The sequence below is a fragment of the Rattus norvegicus genome, chromosome 3 (genome assembly GCF_021556685.1).
Source record: "Rattus norvegicus strain SHRSP/BbbUtx chromosome 3, alternate assembly SHRSP_T2T, whole genome shotgun sequence".
Classification (NCBI taxonomy): Eukaryota; Metazoa; Chordata; class Mammalia; order Rodentia; family Muridae; genus Rattus; species Rattus norvegicus.
The window spans coordinates 118,523,334-118,542,302 of NC_141536.1; the positions used below are offsets into that span (position 1 = coordinate 118,523,334).

At 52.1% G+C, this 18,969-nt stretch overlaps 1 protein-coding gene across 1 annotated transcript; it reads right to left on the reverse strand.

The window, feature by feature from the left end:
* Positions 1–742: 742 nt before the first annotated feature.
* Adra1d (adrenoceptor alpha 1D) lies at positions 743–16,876 on the reverse strand. Its single transcript, NM_024483.2, is given in 2 exon segments — positions 743–2,105; positions 15,303–16,876. Coding segments are annotated over 2 exon segments (1,689 nt in total). The 5' UTR covers positions 16,396–16,876; the 3' UTR covers positions 743–1,509.
* Positions 16,877–18,969: the final 2,093 nt, after the last annotated feature.

The window sequence follows — 18,969 nt, forward strand, 5'->3', positions numbered from 1 at the left end:
CTGGGTGCTTCAGGGAGGCCAGCTTTGAAAACTCAGATCCCAGATCGCCTTGTAAACCATTTCCTTCTGATCCCTGCTACCGCTCCTTTTTGATCTTGTAAAATTATTGTGAAAGGCTTGGAGTTTAGACTACCTCCCTAGAAAAGGAACCTTTTGGTTCACAACACCGATCCATGTTGGCGCCAGTGACGGGCTCTTCCAGTTTCAGGGCATTGTTTAGAAAGCTGTCCTGCTAAGGGCTGACTCTTCACAGTTATCAGTCCTATGCAGGTTGGAGACGTGTGGCTGATATTTTCTTTTCAGAGATTGAATTGAACCATGGGATGCATGTCTCTACTCAGAGCTGAGGAACATACAGCTAGGTGTGGCTTTTCTCAACACTCACATGCTTGTCTGCTTGGGTGTGTATATCCTCTGTGATGTTTTATCACTTACACGATGTAGCCACCATGTTCCCTGAGGCCCTCGGAGCATCGCAGATGCATCTGTGTGTGTGTGTGTGTGTGTGTGTGTGTGTGTGTGTGTGTGTGTGTGTGCGCGCGCGCGCGTGTGCTGATGCTTATGCAACTCTTAAAAGCCAACAAAGCTCCGAAGACCTTTAGTCTTGCTAAAAGATCCAAAGGACAGTAGTGACCCAATGAATGAAGGAGAGGACCAGCTCCCAAAATATGTTTCTGACCTATATGCCCCCCACCCCCCAAACCAGCAAGGAGAACATAATTGTCCTGTGATGGTCTAAGGATTTCAGAAGAAGGAGGCTCTATATGCATTACAAGCCAAAGATGGACAGTTTGCACAGTCTGAACAAAATATAAGTACTCTTACCAATAAATAGGTTTCAAAATGATAAATAAGGCTCTCCCCTTTGGCAGCCTGGAATCCCAGTGAGAAGTGATGGGCACAGACAGGCACAATGAACTATGTACACAGTGTAAACAGTAAGGCCCCGGGGCGGGGGGTATGGTGAGGGGAACATACAGTTAGGAGTGTGGGGAAGAGGGCAGTGGGCCCAGAGCGGAAGAGCAACAGATTTGTTCGGCGGGCATCCAATACGCCACCAAAACTTGCCGGATGGCAGGTCCTATGGTAGGTCCATTGACTTCCTCCAGGTGGCAGTAAGGAGTAGAAACTGTCCACGGATCTTTTCCCTGGGAGCAGCAAAACAAGAATTTGTACCTCTTCCTCTTCCTCCCCAAGGGGAGAAGCCATACCTGAAGCCTTCTGCTTAGACACTAGGAGTTGACTAAGTAGTTTCTTAGACTGGATGAGAAGGGCGAATCCTGTAGCCTTTCCCTTTCAGGAAGAGCTCTGGACAACTATGTCCAGCAGGCGGCACCATAACCCATCACCTTCGAAGTGCTCCGACCCCCAGGTCCAGCTCGGGTTGCTCTGGGTGAGATGGAGCAGCCACCCTGGGCAGTCTTGGATCCGAAGGCAGTATCCCATAAAGCACCCCACCCCTGGCCCCCGCACTTTCCCCAGCACCTTCCCCAGCCTGAGTTTCGGTCCTTAAATGTCAGTCTCTCGGAGGTTGCTGTAGTCGCCCGGCTCATAAGCCTGGCAGATGACAGCTTCTGCCCCATCTTGGGGAACATTTAGGGACACTGCTTCTACCTCGGAGCGCAGGGCACACGCAGTCTCCGCGCGCCGCGCGCCCCCAGAGCGAATCTTATGGGACAGGCTGGACACCTTCGCACGCAGCTGGGTCGTGGGTCTCTGTAGCGGCCCGAGCAGTCTCCACTCCCGGAGGGCGGAGGCTGGCTTTCGACTGCTGGAGACCGAATCCTGCGTCTCCGGCGTGTCTGCCGAGCCCGCACCCGGGTGTGCAGTGAGGGCTAGAGGGGCCCCGGGGGGAGCGATGCGAGGGCTGGGGGCGCAGTCGGAACGCGCGTCGCCGGTCGAGGCTCGCCAGTGGTGGCCGTAGACTCGCCAGAGGCGGCGGCGGCGGCGGCGACACTGGCAGCGCAGGAGGCGGAGGAAGGCGCGCTTGAACTCGCGACTGGAGCAGGGGTAGATGAGCGGGTTCACACAGCTATTGAAGTAGCCCAGCCAGAAGATGACCTTGAAGACACCCTCTGACGGTTTCAGCTGCGGGAACAGAGAGCCTGCAGGGAACAGAGACCAGGGTAATTAACTGATGGGGTTAGGAGGGAGGTTGACAAAGAACTGCTGCCGACCTCAGAAGCCGAGTCGCTATCAAGATGGTGGTGGTGATGGAGGTGGCGGTCACTCTCTAAGACCATAGATGAGGAGAAAGAACTATCTTCCTGTTTTCTGAATCTAACTTGATAGAAAACTATTTGGGCACAGGCAACAAACCCCGACCGGAAAGACACCCAAACCACATGTAGCAGGTTTCATACAGAAACCAGAGACTGCGTGTGCTCTGCTCTCAGAGAGGCAAGCAGTGTCCCTAAACGTTCCTCAAGATGAGGCAGAGGCAGTCATCTTCTAGGCTTATGAGCGGGGGTGGGGGGGTCGGAGGGGGGCTACAGCAACCTCTGGGAGACTGACAGAAACTGGCTGCACCAGTCCTTGTGGTGGAGCCTAGTTACTGCCGCCTGTATGGCGGTCTCTCTGCTGAGGGCAGTCAGTCTCTAGGCGACACCAGCAGGTCTTGTTCTTTAAGGCGTTGATGGGGAAGCACAATTCTGCTACAAGTCTCATGTAAAAATATTTTGGCAACCTTTCCCAGCAAAATGAGTTCTTTGCAGTCTTTTGTTATAGCGTTTTATGGTACTCTGTGCAGTGTACTCTACTGCCTAAGCACAGAAAGGGCGAGAAGGTTTGCCCAGTGCTGGGTACTGGGGAGGAGTCATGAAACGTGGTGCTGGCTCTGGGCGACAATGTGACTGCCAACGGGGCACGGGGCTGATCTAGGCTCCATAATGGAGGACTTTGAATGAAGGCACAGCTTTCCTTCTGTGGGGAGTCAGGAGCCCTGGGTATCTGTAAGCTGGTGACAGTCAGTCCAGAATTAATCTTCAAGTGCACAGTACCCATGCTTGTCAAAATGTAGCCCTGTAGGGCAGGGAAAGTGTTGAGGAAAAGCTGGGGTGGTTTTATGTGGGGGAACAGGACAAGTGCAAATGGGCACTAAGACCTCGTTTCCCACAAACATCTCCACTATTTCTCCAATATGAACCCTAAGGAAGCCATTCTCAGGGAACGGGGACTGAATGCAAAGGTGCAACCCAGAGGCCACCTTCTCACCTGCCTCATCCACAGCAAAAGCTTCATTCTAGACAAAATGGGATTCTAATCTAAATGTGTTGGGCTAGAGATATATAGATCAGTACTAGAGAACTCAGGCAGCATTTGAGAACCCCAGGTTCAATTCCCAGGACAGTAAGCAAACCAACCGACCAACCAACCTATTCACCCACTCACCCAACCCCTGGTATCTACTCACCCCTCCTCCATCCTGTGGCTTTTCAGAGAGGTACCACAGACCTGGGAAAGGACTGCTGTCTATATCTAGGGAGTGGTCAGAAACAGTAGCTGAAATATGGTGGGGTTATGGGTACCAGGGCTCAGTAAGGCTTATTTCCCCTGGGAGAAGGGTTAGGCAGTCCCTGGAAAATGCTTGAAGGACCCTGTCCTATAGGAAGATCACCCTCCATCAACGGTTTCCAAGTCAGGCCAAATGCTGGAAATACTACTCTGACTCAGACCCGCATCTTTTCTGTTTAGCTGTGGCTGACACATCAGTGGACTATGTTGTCCAGTGTTTGTTGCCAGCCTGGTTTTATTCAGATCTGTGGACAGCATGACATGTTTTAAGTTCTGTCCCAGTATTATTGCAAGCATTGAAACTTTTTAATTTATGCACAACTGACTTGTGCAGAGTCTTCCTGGAATGGAGAATTTCTCACACACAAAGGGGCTGGGATTCAAAGGCAGCCTTCCAGCCCCAGCAATTGCCTTCTGCTTCCCTTGAGGTCTGACTTTTTTGAGTTTTCTCAGAAGCAAGCTCTGAGACAGTGTTCGAGTGCAAGCCTTTAACCCGAGAGAGAAACACCTTGGGTAGCCGCTGACACAGGGAGAGGGGTGCTAGGAAGTCAGTTGCTAATGTGGGAAACTGAGACTTAACCCCAAAGGGACTTTCTTGGATTTTCCCACCAGGGGAAGAGGGGAGGGATGTGGGCACCTACCTCTCGTCCCCAGTGAGTCTCCTGCTCACTTCTCGAGCTATTAAATTTCCCCACTTTTTGCCTGCTTCTTGGGTGGACTACAAGAACAAGTAAGTTATGGAAGCCTCTGGGTAAGAGACACAGGCAGGCACTTAGGAGTGGGCCTGTACAAACTGGAGGTCTGAGGGAGATAGATGGATGGGTCCCACAGCCTCTGACACAACTGGTTCTTACTCTCTTTCTAACCACTGTGTGCAGACATACTGCTTAGAAAATCCAGGCTTCTTGCTGCAGATGGCTGCAGGCTCTGGGATGTGGTAAAACCTTCCCGTAATGAATTTCTTGTTGTGGTCCCAGGTGGCCGGGGTGGATCATGTCACTTCTGCCTGGAGTGCCCTAGCTCCACTTCCCTCTACCCCTCCCACCTCTCTCCATGCTTTCTCTGCAGCTCACACACCTGGCAGGGATCTTGGGTCTCAAGGGGTGTAGGCATTTCCCTCCCTGTTTCACAATATGTGTGGGGTAGGGAGCTGTCCCAAGACCCCTGAAGACGGGCATTTGTAGGGACAGTGTCACTGGGGTATCAGTGGACAAATTCTTCTCAGCCATTACCATGACCCCTAGTCTGCCAGGGACAGCTGTTGGACCCACCAGCTGCTTTACCTGCCCATCCTCCTTTAGTGCATCAGCTCTGTTACCGGTGCTGTGGAAGCTTGATCCTCAATGTATACTGAGGTGGGACAATGTGTAACAGATGGGGCCTAGTGGAAGGTAGGTAGGTTGTGGTGGCTCCATTCTCATAGATGGGTTAATGCTGTCTGGTGGGAGTGGGCCAGGTCTTGTAAGACTGGGACAGCTCTCACAACACTGGGATAGAAAGCCAGACCACCCCACATACCTGTTCCTTCTATACACAGCCATTCCCCTTCCTGCTTCTCTTCCATAAGCCCTTTCTGGATACTGATGATGGTGTTGTCTGGGCTTCCCAGATACCAGAACTATGAGGCAAATAAACCTCTTTTCTTTATAAGGTAATTAACCTCAATTGTTTGGTGATAGCCACACAGTACAGACTAAGGCTGCGAAAGTCTCAATGGGAATATGGGAGTCTTGGGGCCAAGGCTACTCTTCTCAGCACTCGAGCTCCCTCCTGCTCCTGCCACAGCCTTGCTCTGGCACTCTCTGTCTGCTGTGTGTCTTTGCATGAACTCTTCTCTTAGCCTACCTTCTCTTGCATGGTTGTCCCTGGTGCTCTTCTTACACACCTGACAGTGTGTAACAAGTGACAGCTTCACATGTGGCACCTTCTAACCCCTTAGACACAAGATGGTGCTCCTGCTTGGGCCTCCCTCGAGCCCCTCACCCACACCCCTGTTCAGTTTCCACCCACCTGGCTTGGTTGCACCCAGCTGCCTTCCCACAAGTCCTATATGAGAGTCGTTAGATTCCTGGAAGGTGTGCTCTCCCAGTCCATGCAGCCACTGGGAGGTGGTGGGACCTTTAAGACATAGGGACTAGCTAGAGGATTTAGGTCACTGGGGGTGTGTGTGACTCCTCTTCTGTTTTCTAGCCATTCACTGCGGCCATGACATGCTGCCCCACCACCTGCCACCAACCAACGATCTGGCCAATCAGACTGCAGCCTCCCAAGCAATGACCCAATAAGAAAGTTCTCCCTTTCCAGTTGGCTGTCTCAGGATTTGTCACAGAGCCTGCAACGCTAACACCGATGTGGTTTAGAGGTCTAGCTTAGTGTCCTGAAATGTGGACACATCTGGTCAGCAGGTAGATGTGCTGGCTCTCTTGATCCCGGGCTGGTGTTATCTCCCAAGGAGCAGAAAGGCAGGCTGAGGAAGAGTTCCTGGGATCTGGGGTAAGACAGAGAGACACACGAGCAAATAGGCCAAGCCCTGGGGAGGATGGGCAGCTCTGAGGCTGAAGGGCAGGCTCTGTGATTAACAGTCTCTTCTGGCATCCCCAGAAAGGAGCGTGTTCTTGGCAGGTTGTCAGAATTCGCAGCCAGCCCTGAGCATAAGTTGTGGCTGGCCATGAAATATCAGGCTGTGTCCCCCACCCCCTGCTTTTTGCATTCTCTCCACTACTGACCTCTGTTGATAGCATGCTATCCTTACAGCTGAGAGATCCAAGAAGGTAAAAATCCACCATCTTCTGCCTCCTCCCACCAGCAGGGTCAGGGGAGAGCATTTGGTGGCTCTTACACTGGAGCTCACGGTCCCTCCTCCTCAAGAGACTCGACCTCTGTCCCTTACAGCCAGACAAATGTCTCTGATAAAGTACTTGAACTGAGGACCTGTAAGGAGGACCCGCAAAGGAGGAAGCTAGGCATTCATCTTGGGAAAGTAAATTCTGGGTAAAGGAAAGGGCACGAGCAAAGGTCCTGAGGCAGCAAAAAGGTCCAGAGCTGGCAGAGAACCTTGGCCTTGGCCTGTGATATGGGTTGAGACATAGGACATGGAAGGGCAGCTCTCAGAGTTCATGATGGACGTGGAGCCCAGGCTCTTAGTCTCTGGCTTCCTGTGGGAGTGTCCCGGGTCCTACAGTTTACCATGGTCTCTTCTCATCCCCCTGCCCATCTCTTTATTCTCCCACTCTGTCACTCCCTTACTGGTCTGCCCTGCTCCAATCCGTGGCCTCATACATGCTGAGTGACAGGGCTTCAGGTCTGCCCAATGGCCCCTGTGCTCAGTCAGGCTGACCTGGCTCCAAGAAGAAGAAGCACTCGAAGGAGGGTCAGCTCCTGCTAGGAAGGTTGACAGTTGTCAGCACAGAGGACATGTGCGATATTTGGCTGATTTGTTTAGGCGGGGCAGTGGGGATGGGAAAATGGGGCAGGCTGGGGAGAGAGAGAGAGAGAGAGAGAGAGAGAGAGAGAGAGAGAGAGAGAGAGAGAGAGGGAGAGAGAGAGAGAATAGGTAGAGTGGTGTGGAAGAGGAAGTGAAGCTGATGCTCAGGCTGTGGGCACCAGAGGGTGCTGAGACGCCACTTGCCTATGGGAAGATGGTAGACAGCAGGTTCAGGGGAGTGGAAAGGTGAGCCCAGGAAGGAAGAGCAGTGTCAGGGTGTGGGGGTACAGGTGGAATGAGGGCCCCGGGATGTCCAGACCTTTCACGGCTGTTGCAATCAAGCCGGATTGGCACAAGGTAGTCACAAGGACCCAGTAGGGGGTGAGAGTCGTAGGGGGTGGTGATGTGATAGTGGACACCACAGAACTCATGCAAGGAGGAGGGACCAGAGCTGTCTCCAAGACTGCAGAAGGTCAGCTGACATCTTTTCCCTAGATCCTCTAGGGAGACAGCCGTGCCAGGACCTTGATTTGAGGACTTTTGACCTTCAACCCCAGAAGATGATTCATTGTTTTAAGCAGCTACTAAATCAATGGCCAGTTGTTAATAGCGAGACAGGAAATTCATATGGTCGGAAGGCCTGGAATGTGGACCTGAAGTTAAATGGGGATCAGAGGGAGGAGAAGGGCCTCCTAAGGAGGCTGAGGGGACCACCAGAGAAGTGTGCATGCAGGGTAAGACCCGAGGGATGCTGAGAGTCCAAGAGGCAAGGCTGATGCAACAGGAGAGGATGAAAAGACTTGAAAGCACTCTGGAGTGTGACTTCTGGGTTGCTGCTGGTAACAGTGCCAAAGCCAGATATGTGCCTTGGGGGAGAGAAGCTAGCCCTGAGTGGGATGAGACATTGCTGGCTGGAGGAAGAGGAGGAGGAAGAGGAGGAGGAGGAGGAGTATCAGAGTATTCTTTAAGACGTGGCAAGGGATGTTTTACAAGTAGCTATAAGGGAGGAAAGATACCAGTGAGATGGTAGGTAGAGCAAAGGAAGTCATCATGCCGGGGTATGACAGCTCTAGGTGAGGTCTATGTGCTGTATGTATGAAGGGAGACAGAAGATACAGAAGGTTGACAGAAACTGGTGGAAGCAGATCCATTAGAAAGGAAAGAAAGTAAGAGAATCAGAGCTGAAGGGAACCTATGAAAGCTCCTGAGGGCACCCTGCGGCTGTCCCTGGGCAGAGAGCTACGTAGATATCTCTTGGCAAGCTCGGCTAAATAGTTGGTACTGGCTCTTAAAGCTGACCGTTCCATTCTTTTTTTTTTTATTAAAGATTTTATTTTATTTATTTCATGTATGTGAGTACATCGTCACTGTCTTCAGACCAGAAGAGGGCATCAGATCTCATTACAGATGGTTGTGAGCCACCATGTGGTTGCTGGGAATTGAACTCAGGACCTCTGGAAGAGCAGTCAGTGCTCTTAACCGCTGAGCCATCTCTCCAGTCCTGACTTCCATTCTCAAGAATCTTATAAATTGGCTGTCTGTGTTTTTGAGTAGCACAACAATTGGCTATGATGAGAATATTTGCACCACAGGAATGGGTAGGTGCTGCAAATCCCAGATGCTACAAAAACCCCAGAGCCAACAAGAATGCATTACCACTGTACTACACGGGAGAATGGTGGGCCCAGTTCTGGACTCTGAGACTCAGAGGAGTTAAGAGATGAGAAGGAGTTAAAGGTGCTCAGAGCAAACGAAGTGCTAAGTCATGGGATTGGCCGACTCTCAGGAATGGGAGGCGAGAGCTAGGCAGAGACTGAGCTCAACATAATGGGGAGCCAAGGATGGAGGACAGAGCAGGTCGACTCAGACAGAGATCGCTGAGGTAAACAGGAGGAGCAAGGTGGGCACAGGAACTCCAACACTGGAAGGACAGGGGAGAGGAAAAGCCAACCTAGTCTGGAGGTCAAGGCGCCATCATAGACCACGGTGATGACTAGACCAGGAGTGAGAGTGGGGGGAGACAGTTTATGACCCTAATATGTAGGTATGTTAAGTGTTTCTGGGTTTCCCAGAAAGTACTGTCCTTCCTAGCTCTGTCTCGAAACTGAACCTGAGCCGATGGCAAACGAGGTGACAGTGTCAGCCAGCAGCCGAGAGCTCAATTTGTGGTTGTTAACCATCACCTTCCCATGAGAGAGAAACAGTGAATGCCAGCTCTGGGGCCGGAAAGGTACAAGTCAAACCTGAAACTCTCAGTCACCTGGAAAGCAAGGGCACACATGGATCTCCAAGGCTTCTCAAAGGTTTCCGAAGATGATTTGTGGTCAAGCGCACAACCTGTGGGGCATCACGCAACAGCACAGATGCCCTTCTCTCCCCTAATCATGGCGCTCTTGAATACCAGAGAATGGATGTCTCTTCTGGGACCTCGGTTTCTCAACAGGAGCTGTTAAAGCTTCAGTCTGGTAAGTTGACAGGTGCTAGGGACCAGCTGTACCACACTGTCCCTATAGTTAATAATACCGTGGGCACACTTATGATTTTAGCATAAAACAAACAACAAATGCCACAATAGTCCGATAAGATAAAGTGAAATGGAATAAACTGCAGGGCTGTTCTGCGCCCTCCAGACCCTTGGAACGCAGGATGTGCAAAGACACGGGCTCTAACACTTCCCCGAGCTGCATAAATTTGTCAAGCACCTACTCTGTGTAAGGTGCTACACAGACATAGACCAGGTTTTTGCATTTGCATGCACTAGTGTAAGTGTGCATGTAACATGATGATGACCCTTGCATCTGTCCCTGAGCAAGATACAGAACATTTTCAGCACCACAGAAAGTTCTAGCACTTGCTTCCAGTTGGCACTCATTGTCCCCATTCCATACAGACACGATTCCTTTTTTTTTTTTTTTAAATATCACTCTGGTTGGATTTCACCTGATTTTGAATGTCTTACACATAGAATCAGATAGTACACACTATGTTCCTGATCTGGCTTACTCTTCCCAGTAGAATGCCCATAAAATTCACTTGTTATTTTTCCTTGTTGTATAGTAGTCCAGTCTATGAATACATTGTTTATTTCTCCATTCTCCTGTTTGGGCTCCATCTCTGGATATGTTTTCTCACAGAGCTGCTCATCCCAGGTTTGTCAAGCTTGGGTTTCCCACCAACACTGCCACTCTTCTGTGCCTATCAGATAAGACTCCTCCATCCCCACAATGATACACATTGAATGCTGACAGCATAGTGCATTGAGGCAAACAATGAACCATGTCTGAGGGCCAGAGATGTTCTCTGTACAATGGAGACAGGCTATGAAAGAGAGGCTCAGTTATGGCTTCCAGATGGTAGAATGGGTTCACAGGGTTTGGATGGACTGTGTGCACGTCTGTTAGAGCCTCTGAAACTGCCCTGGGTGGTAGCATTTGGGCCCAGGGGTATAATTCAGTGGTGAGCACATCTTTTAGGGTTCTGACCTAATCACTAAAAAATGAAATAGCTGCAGAAGCCCGTGATGCTTGGCAGTCAAAAACCAGAGAGCCGGAAATGAAAACCTAGGATCTGTCAGTGTCATCGGAAGGCTAGAGGTGAGGCTGGGTTCCGTATGTGGAGGTTTCCAGGGCAGCCCTACTTCTGGGCCTCATGGAGGGGCATTTACCATATAGACCATAGAACCTTGGAGACTCTGAGGTGTGACCCCAAAGGCTCCCTGAACAGATGCTCTCCTTCAACTGGGCGCTTACGAGGGGCCCCTGTTCCCTAGTTCCCTTTGGCATATGGGCATATAGGAAAGGCTGCCTTATGCCTAACCAAAATGGCTGGGGCTGAGCAGACCCATGCTTCACACATCTTAGGGACTGGAACTCTAATCAGGTGCACTTCTGCCTGGCAGCGACCCCTACGCTAGCCATGCTTCATCTTGAAGCTTTTCAGAGAAGTCCTAGGGAGTGGCTCTGACTGCTGTCCTTGTCCACACACACCAAAGCAACCAGGATCCATTTATATAGTTTTTTATGATGTTCTTCACGGTATCTAGCTCTGTGCCAGCTTGCTTAGGACCAGAGGAAATGTGTCTGTCCTTGGCAGGCTGTCAAGAGCTCCCCCCCACCCCCCACAGGTTGTCTGTATTCTTTCCCATCTGTCTTGGAATGCCTCTGAGAGTGGGCAGCAAGCACTGCCCAGCTCAGCTCTGTCCTGTGGAGGTGCTGGCATGCTTGAAACAGACGCACATCGAGAAGGCAGACAGGCCTGTGGCCATTTACCAGGGCAAGGGTTGCCGGTGTGCACACACAGCAGTGGCACCGGAAGCTCCCTTCCTGTGCCGCCTGGAGCTGCATGTAGTCCCAGACAGGTGGTGTCTAGGATTCTCATTAAGTACCCTCTGCCTCCCTCTGTGGAATATATGCCCCATGCTTATCCCTCACAGGGAGAGTGAGGCAGACAGAAATGATGTAATAAGACGACCCATCGCTTTTCTGGGACCTTTATGATTTTGTGTGCCTGCCTGACATCTGTCCTCAGGAGGCCTCACAATTCAGTACACCTGTTGTTGTTGGTCCCTCTTTGCAGGATATTTGGCTTGACCAATAACACATTGCTCCTTTGAGAGAGGACAAGGTCTCACTAAGCAGACGGCTTCAGCGTCCTTAGTGCTTGGGTTATATCTGCTACGACCAGCCAGCATGGTGGGGCTGCTAGGTCAGTCTACAGCTCTCTGTCCTAGCATCCTTTGGGATTCCAGACTTCCCCCTTAAGCTCTAGCTACTGCACAATTTGTGCTCATCAGCTACATCTGCATTGCTGCCGGGTCTCCTGGACACGGATGTGTGAATGGGAGCCCTGTGGGGTGCTGGAGGCTTCCCGATAGTGGCGTGTGGTTGCCTTCAGTTCTATAGCCATGGCCCTTTGTAGACACACATTATGCTTTTCCAGTGCTTGTGTCTGGTGCTGGCTGGCACACTCCTGTGGACCTGAAGGTTTCCCGCCTGTGCAGCTGTATCTTTTCCTCTTGAAGCTGTCTTTCTTGACTTCCTTTTGGTTCTTTCTAAATCGGTGCTCCCCTGGCTTTCATCTGTCTCCTGCTACCTTCCCGGGATACTGTACTCCATATTCCTGCAAATACCCTCACCCCAAACCTCTCTTTGGAAATCACCTAAAGTCTTTACCCTAGCACCTCCAAGGCAAGACATGCTGGCCCCTCGAAGGCCATATTCCCTACAAAGTGTCACAGCTCAGAACGCTCGTTCGAGGGCACATGTTCCCTCACAAGCCTTGGGCATGTCTGTGCCTCCTGGCCCCCTTCCTGCCTCAAAACCCTCCAGTCCACTCTCTCCCACAGCAGCCTCTGCCCTCCTCTTTGCCCTCCAAACGACACAGGGCCGAGTGGAATATTCTGCTTCTTTGGTTGGCATCTGTCCTGCTTGCTCATTATTGCCAGCTCCTCAGGAGCTGCCAGGAGTTTGAGTTGGCATGCACATCCTAGAACACACAACTTAATGGCTTTGCATATTCATACATCCATGAAATCCCCTCTTGGAGCCAGATATAGACATCTTTAAGGCTCCCATAGCATGTGGGAGGAGCAGCAGAGATACAGGGACAGGGAAAGAGCAGCGCACGCCAGCAAGGGGCAAGAGTCACGGAGATGTAGAGAAGGTTTCCTGGAACACATAGTCTGGGCCTCAGAAAACAGTGGCGGTCTTTTGCTATCTTGATCTTAACTATGAAAAACAAGAACAGCCTAGCATTCAGGAGGAGACTGGATCGGCACACCATGCAGCACTTTCAAATGCACCAGTAATGGCCCCACCCTGCATGAATCTCAAGGACACAAGGCTGGATGAAAAACGCAGCCTGAAGAATGAGATGCACAGTGAATGCCTTTGGTACAGATTCTGAAGACACACAGGACGGTGCTTCGGTTCAAAATGAGTGCAGATGCACGTGGTCCGAGAATCAGCACACACATGGGGGTGGTAAATGCCAGCATCCTCTCTGGAAAGGTGGAAGAGGAAGAGGGCATGGAGTTCAGCCGTCATCTATTCTGTGAAAGCAGCAAGGAGAGGGGGTAGAAGGTAGATATGGCCAGATCAGCATGTGCTCAGTGTGGGTGACCACAGGCCCACGGGTGCTTATTATAATAATTTCTCCTTATTTGTGCTTTATTCTGTAACAAAAATAATTTAAAAGAATTAAAGGAAAATGTAAAAAAAATGTAGATGGTATTTTCTGCCCGGCCTAGCATTCCCTGTAGAGACTGGGGTGAGCTAAGACACACACAGGTAGGGGAATAAGGTGCTTTTGAACAGGTTCCAAGAGGCAAGGCCAGGGCAGGGCTGTGGGGGTTGGCCTTGGAGAGAGAGGAAGAGGGAGAACATGCACAAAGGTCATTGCAACATCTTTCTTCTGGCTAGCTGTCCCCTCCTCCAACTTCATAGCTTTCACATTCTCCAACCCCAAATCAGACTCTGGCTGGATGATTTTCAAGTGGGGAATTTATTCCTTCACCTGAGCTGGGGTCAGTGTATGACATTCACATATGCCTCAGTTATATTGATGCATAACACTTTACTGGCTCTCACATGTGTTGAGGTCAGGGTTATCACCACCACCACCCTCACTTAAAGATGAAGAAACAGAGGCCCCAGGCTACATAGGTAGTGAGAGACAGAGTTGGGATTTGAACTCAAGCTTCCTGACACCCGGGTCTGTGCCCCAAGTGAAGAACGATATAGCCCCTCATAGGCAGGAAACCATTCTGGGTGCTCTTGAGTTCAGTGATGATACAGTTGAAAGAAAAATCTGGAAAGCCAGTGAGGGTGTGAAACACAAGCCAAAGGGACATTTAAGCAGAGACCCACAGGTTGGGCGTTAGATAAGAGGTTTGGGGGTAGTCCAGACGGAGCTAATTAAAGAGAAGACCAGAGCTAGGCAACAGGCTTGTCAAGGGACTAACCCACTGAGGGTCAGGGCAGGACAGAGAGAGGCAGCCCTTCCTGGAATAGCCACTTTCAGATAGGGAGGGCATTTGCTGGGGATTCCTGCAGTTCATGCCTGTGGTCCTATTGTAAATACTCAGAATGACCTGTTTTGGTGTGGACAATAATAAACTTGAAGACTACCCTCTGTAGACTATGGAAGGCAGTTTGGAGTTTGTATGAAAACATCCAGGGACTTGTAGAAGGGTCACACAACTGAGTTATGATGTACAAAAGTCACTGTGCTGCTGTTGCTGGTGTGTGTGTGTGTGTGTGTGTGTGTGTGTGTGTGTGTGTGTGTGTGTGTGTGTGTGTAGGGACCTGCAAGAGATCAGGAGCAAGGCCATTCTTTCTTCCCTGACTTAGTCTTAGTCTCATGGGTACAAGCAACCAGATGGGGGAGAGGGAGGAGAGGCTCTGGTTGCACCAGGAGAGGTTGCAGCCATGAGCAGTGACTCAGAGCAAAGAGCCTTAGATATGCTGTCCCTTTCTCCTTTCCAGGATGGTTCAGGCTCTTGGGGCCTTCAGAGAGGCTCAGGGGATAGGAAGAATCCCTTAAGAACAGTTGTACCTCCCCCAGGACTGCAGGTCCCTTGTAAGGGAACTAGTTCACTCTGTAAATGACTATAAACAATAGTTAACTGTCCACTTGACAGACTTCCCATCCTGTTCCCCACCCCACCCCCGGTCCCCGCCCCACATCCCCTCCTCCAACCCCTTCAAGAGAAGATTTCAGAAGGGAAAGCCCACAGGGCTCTCACAGATCTGGTGGGGGCAACGGAATGGATGCCTTTGGAGGAAGCAGACTTTCTGTCACCTGCTGAGATACAAGGTGGCTGACTGGCTTGGGTCTGCTGCCAGTGAAAGATTGTATGCATGTGGGACCACCCACAATATACTTATTTCCAGAGATGAGCATATGTGTGTGTGGGGGGGGAGGGGGGTTACATACACTGCTGATCACATAATACAGGGAGATGTTTGCCCAAATTTCCAAGGAACTAAGCAAGGGCAAGGTTTCTGACTGTAGAGGGTGAGAAAGCGAGAAGCCTGTAAAAGGAAGAACACATTAATATCAAGAACCCCTTGCGCGAGGGGTTGGGGATTTAGCTCAGTGGTAGAGCGCTTGCCTAGGAAGCGCAAGGCCCTGGGTTCGATTCCCAGCTCCGAAAAAAAGAACCAAAAAAAAAAAAAAAAAAAAGAACCCCTTGCGCTCTCGCTCTCTCTCTCTCTCTCTCTCTCTCTCTCTCTCTCTCTCTCTCTCTCTCTCTCTAACAGCAATCCACCAGAAAGTTGATAAACTTCCATAGTCAGGTTGTGGGACTGGCTTCTAGGAAGGGACTTGCCAGAGGGTAAGTGTCTAAAGTGAGGGCATCACTCACCCAGAGGCAGGACGAAGAAGAAGGGGAACCAGCACAGGACGAAGACACCCACGACGATGGCCAACGTCTTGGCAGCCTTTTTCTCGCGGGAAAACTTGAGCAGCCTCACGGAAAGCGAGCTGCGCAAGGTGTGGCCCTTGCTACTCTGTGTTCCGGGATATCCTTTGGCGCTGGTCGCTGCGCCGCGACAGTGGATCCTCAGAACCACCTCGGAGGCCTTGCCGGGCTCCCTCTTGATGCCTGCCTCGAGGCTGCGCGTAGTGCTGCGTGCGACCACGTACACGCGGCAGTACATGACCACGATCACTGCCATGGGTAGGTAGAAGGAGCACACGGAAGAGAAGATTGCATAGCCCACCTCCTCGGTGATGCCGCAGAAACGCTCATCCGGGGGCACTGGCTCCTTCCAACCTAGTAGCGGTCCCACAGATACCACCAGGGCCACCGCCCAAAGCAGAGCCAGAATGGCAGCGGCCTTGCGCTCTGTCATAATAGCTGGGTACTTGAGCGAGTGGCGCACACCCACGTACCGGTCCACAGAGATGGTGCAGAGGCTAAGGATGGAGGCAGTGCAGCACAGCACGTCCACCGCGGCCCACACGTCGCAGAAGGTTCGGCCGAAGGCCCAGAAGCCTAGAACCTCCATAGTGGCTGAGAAGGGCAACACAGCTGCACTCAAAAGCAGGTCAGCCACCGCCAGGTTCACGATGAAATAGTTGGTGACCGTCTGTAGGTGGCGGTTGCAGGCCACCGAAAGGATGACCAGCAGGTTGCCCGCCACAGCGGTGAGGATGAAGGCCGCCAGGAAGACACCCACTCCCACGCCCTGAGCACTCACCACTAGCCCCCCGACGGCCGCCGAGCCATTTACTTCGCCGCTCGCCGCGGCTCCCGGTTCTCCCGTGGAGCTCTGGTTGTCCTCGCCGCTGCCGGTTCCCACCACAGCGCCGCCGCCTGTAGCGCCCGGCACGCCGCCCACCGCCGGACCCTCGGGGCCAACCGTGCCAGCTCCGCCGCCCGCGCCGGAGCCCCCAGTGCTACTGCTCGACCGGGGTCCTTCGAAAGTGACGCTCAGGATGTCGCGGAAAGTCATCTCACGGCGCAGCCGTCGGGGCCCGAGCCCAGGCACAGGGCGAGCAAGTGGAGGGGAGAGAGCCCGCGGGCATCGCCGCAGCGCCCGAGCCAGCCCCGTGTGCCAGTCCCGTCGGTCCTGCCCAAGTTCCCGCGGCAGAGGGGCTGCAGGGGAGCAGTGCTGCAGGTAGAGCAGGACAGAGGTCACCGGGCCGTGAAGGTCCCAATGGGAACGTTGGTGTGAGGGAACCGACTCCGGCGGTGGCTGCGGAGTCACAAGGAAAGAAGGGCCGGGGCCGGCTCCCTGCTCCCCTCTGCAAGCGTGTCCGGGAGAGCGGCGGCTCTAGGAGTGGCAGTGCAGGCGGCGGCCTCTGCAGCGCTGGGGACTCCGCGCGGGGGCGGGACGGAGGAGGGGCGGTCGAGAGGGAGGAGGGGGCGGCCGGCGCGAGCGTAGGCTACCGGCCAGCGAAGGGGCTCCGTGCGTCCAGCGGCTGCGGGGATCCTCGCCGGTGCTCACGACCGTCCTCTGCCCTAAGCTGTCCCCTTGTCCTCCTTTCTTCAGCTCTCCTGCATCCCGGCCTTTGCCCCAGCGCGTCTCGCTGCCTCCCTTCCTCTCTAGACTTACGGTCACTCTCTGCTTGCCCTTGCCCTAGCGGAACATACAAGGTGCGATTCCCCCGGGCTCCGGGCTCCGGGCTCCCGGCTTCTGCCGCCAGAGTGCAGCAAGAGCCCAGGATCTCTGGGTTCAGGGTTAGATGGTAAACCGCTGCCTCTTGAGATCGTCTGGATGTTGTCCGAGGCCCCTCCTCTTTTCTCTAGGGCGACTGGCAAAACCCACTACGGTGTGATGGTGGCACTGAGACAGCCCTGAAGGGGTCAAGATACTTGGACGTGGGTTGAAGATGGGCGTGACTGGCGTGAGACCAGACGGTGTGGTCACAGCCCCAGGACCTTGCCCACACTCTGAATAATACCAACTTTGGCCTTGCTACTTTACTTTGCATCAGAGGTCGGAATAAATCTTCCTGTTGCTACTCGAAGTACTCGGGACTCCCTCTGGGCAGAAAAGGTCAAGTTCTGGAGGCTGGGAAAGACTGCATGGTGCTCAACTGGGAAGGAGCAGAATAGTTTGCCTCCACTATTCAGGCTTCGCCCTTATTTGCCACAGGACCTCCTTGTGCCTCCATTCCTCACTGTGAAAATGAGAGTAAGATTCACTGTGTTAGCAGCGCCACCTAAGTAGTGCCCACACTTCTCAGAAGAGTGGAGACTAGTAGGGTAACACCTGAACACGAAGAACAGAGGCAGAGGGCCTGTGGCAGTGCTAGGAACCAGGGACACAAGGGAAAGGGAAGGGAGGGGAAGAGGAACCTCCCATTGACTAACAGGACCAAAGGGGAGAGACACGAGGTTATTTTATGGGATTGTGGGGGTGGGTACCTGTGCACACTCACACATGCACTTACATATGTGTGCCCTTGAAGGGTCGAAGGACCTTGCACGAGTCAGGCAAGCGCTCTACCGTGGAGCTACATCCTCAGTCAAGTATGTTAGTCTCCCTGCAGGAAGCATCTATGATTAGAGTGGGACCTATCTGGGGTGTCTCTGAAGTCTGAATTCCTGGACCAGGCGGTTTGGTGAAGGAATGATCTAGCCATTTTGGGAGAGCAAGTTCCTCTGGACAGTGTCTACTTGTGTGCAAGACTAAAACACAAGTCTCATGTGAGAGTCATTTTGGGTACACCCAGAACATCTAACCCAGGTAAACCTCAGAGCTATGTGACCCAGTCTCAGAGAAGCACCAACTTTAAAAAAAAAACAAGCTCCTCATCGTGCTTCCTGTAATGACCTCCTGTGACTCTCCCAGACCTCCGGGGATGGTCGGCTCATATCAGTCCACAAGGGTAAAAGGAGCAAAGAGGACAGACAGGGTTTGGAAGCCTGTGAGTATGTCAGTAATGACAATGCACCAGAACCAGCTTTGGGGAGACATCAACCTCACTTGGGGTGATTCAAGGACTCTATATCATTTTGGGTTAAGGGGTTAGGAATATCGGGTACAGAAGCCTCATTAGCATGGGAAGACATTCCAGGGATCTCAAGTGCTAGCTAAAGAGGTTCTTATCAGGGGAAAGAAAGTTGGACCTGTAATTTTTAGTTAGGCTATATGATAATTTTGAAGGTAGAGGTGTGTGTGGGTTAGGATCAGAGAAGGGGAAGTCCTGCTGGTAGAGAGAGTCCTACATTTTGCACCCAGCCCAGAGGACTATCCAGACATTTTGACCTTAATTATCAGGGCAACAACATCCCAAACAGTTTTGGTTTCCATCACTATTGCCACTCCAATAAGAGAAACAAGAGCCCACTGCTACAGGACCAAGTGTGCCAGGGACTTATGTGGAAGCACAGTCTTGTTTAGAGAGGCTACCATGATAGACTGGAAGGAGGTATTGCTGGGGTGGAGATGAATATTGTATTGAGGAACCATCAGGGCCTGAGCTTAGGTAAAAATTATGTAGAGAAGAGGTAGCTTCACAAGCCATCTGCAGAACTGGCTAGATTTGTAGGAGGGGAGGAATTTAGGTTTCTAGCTATA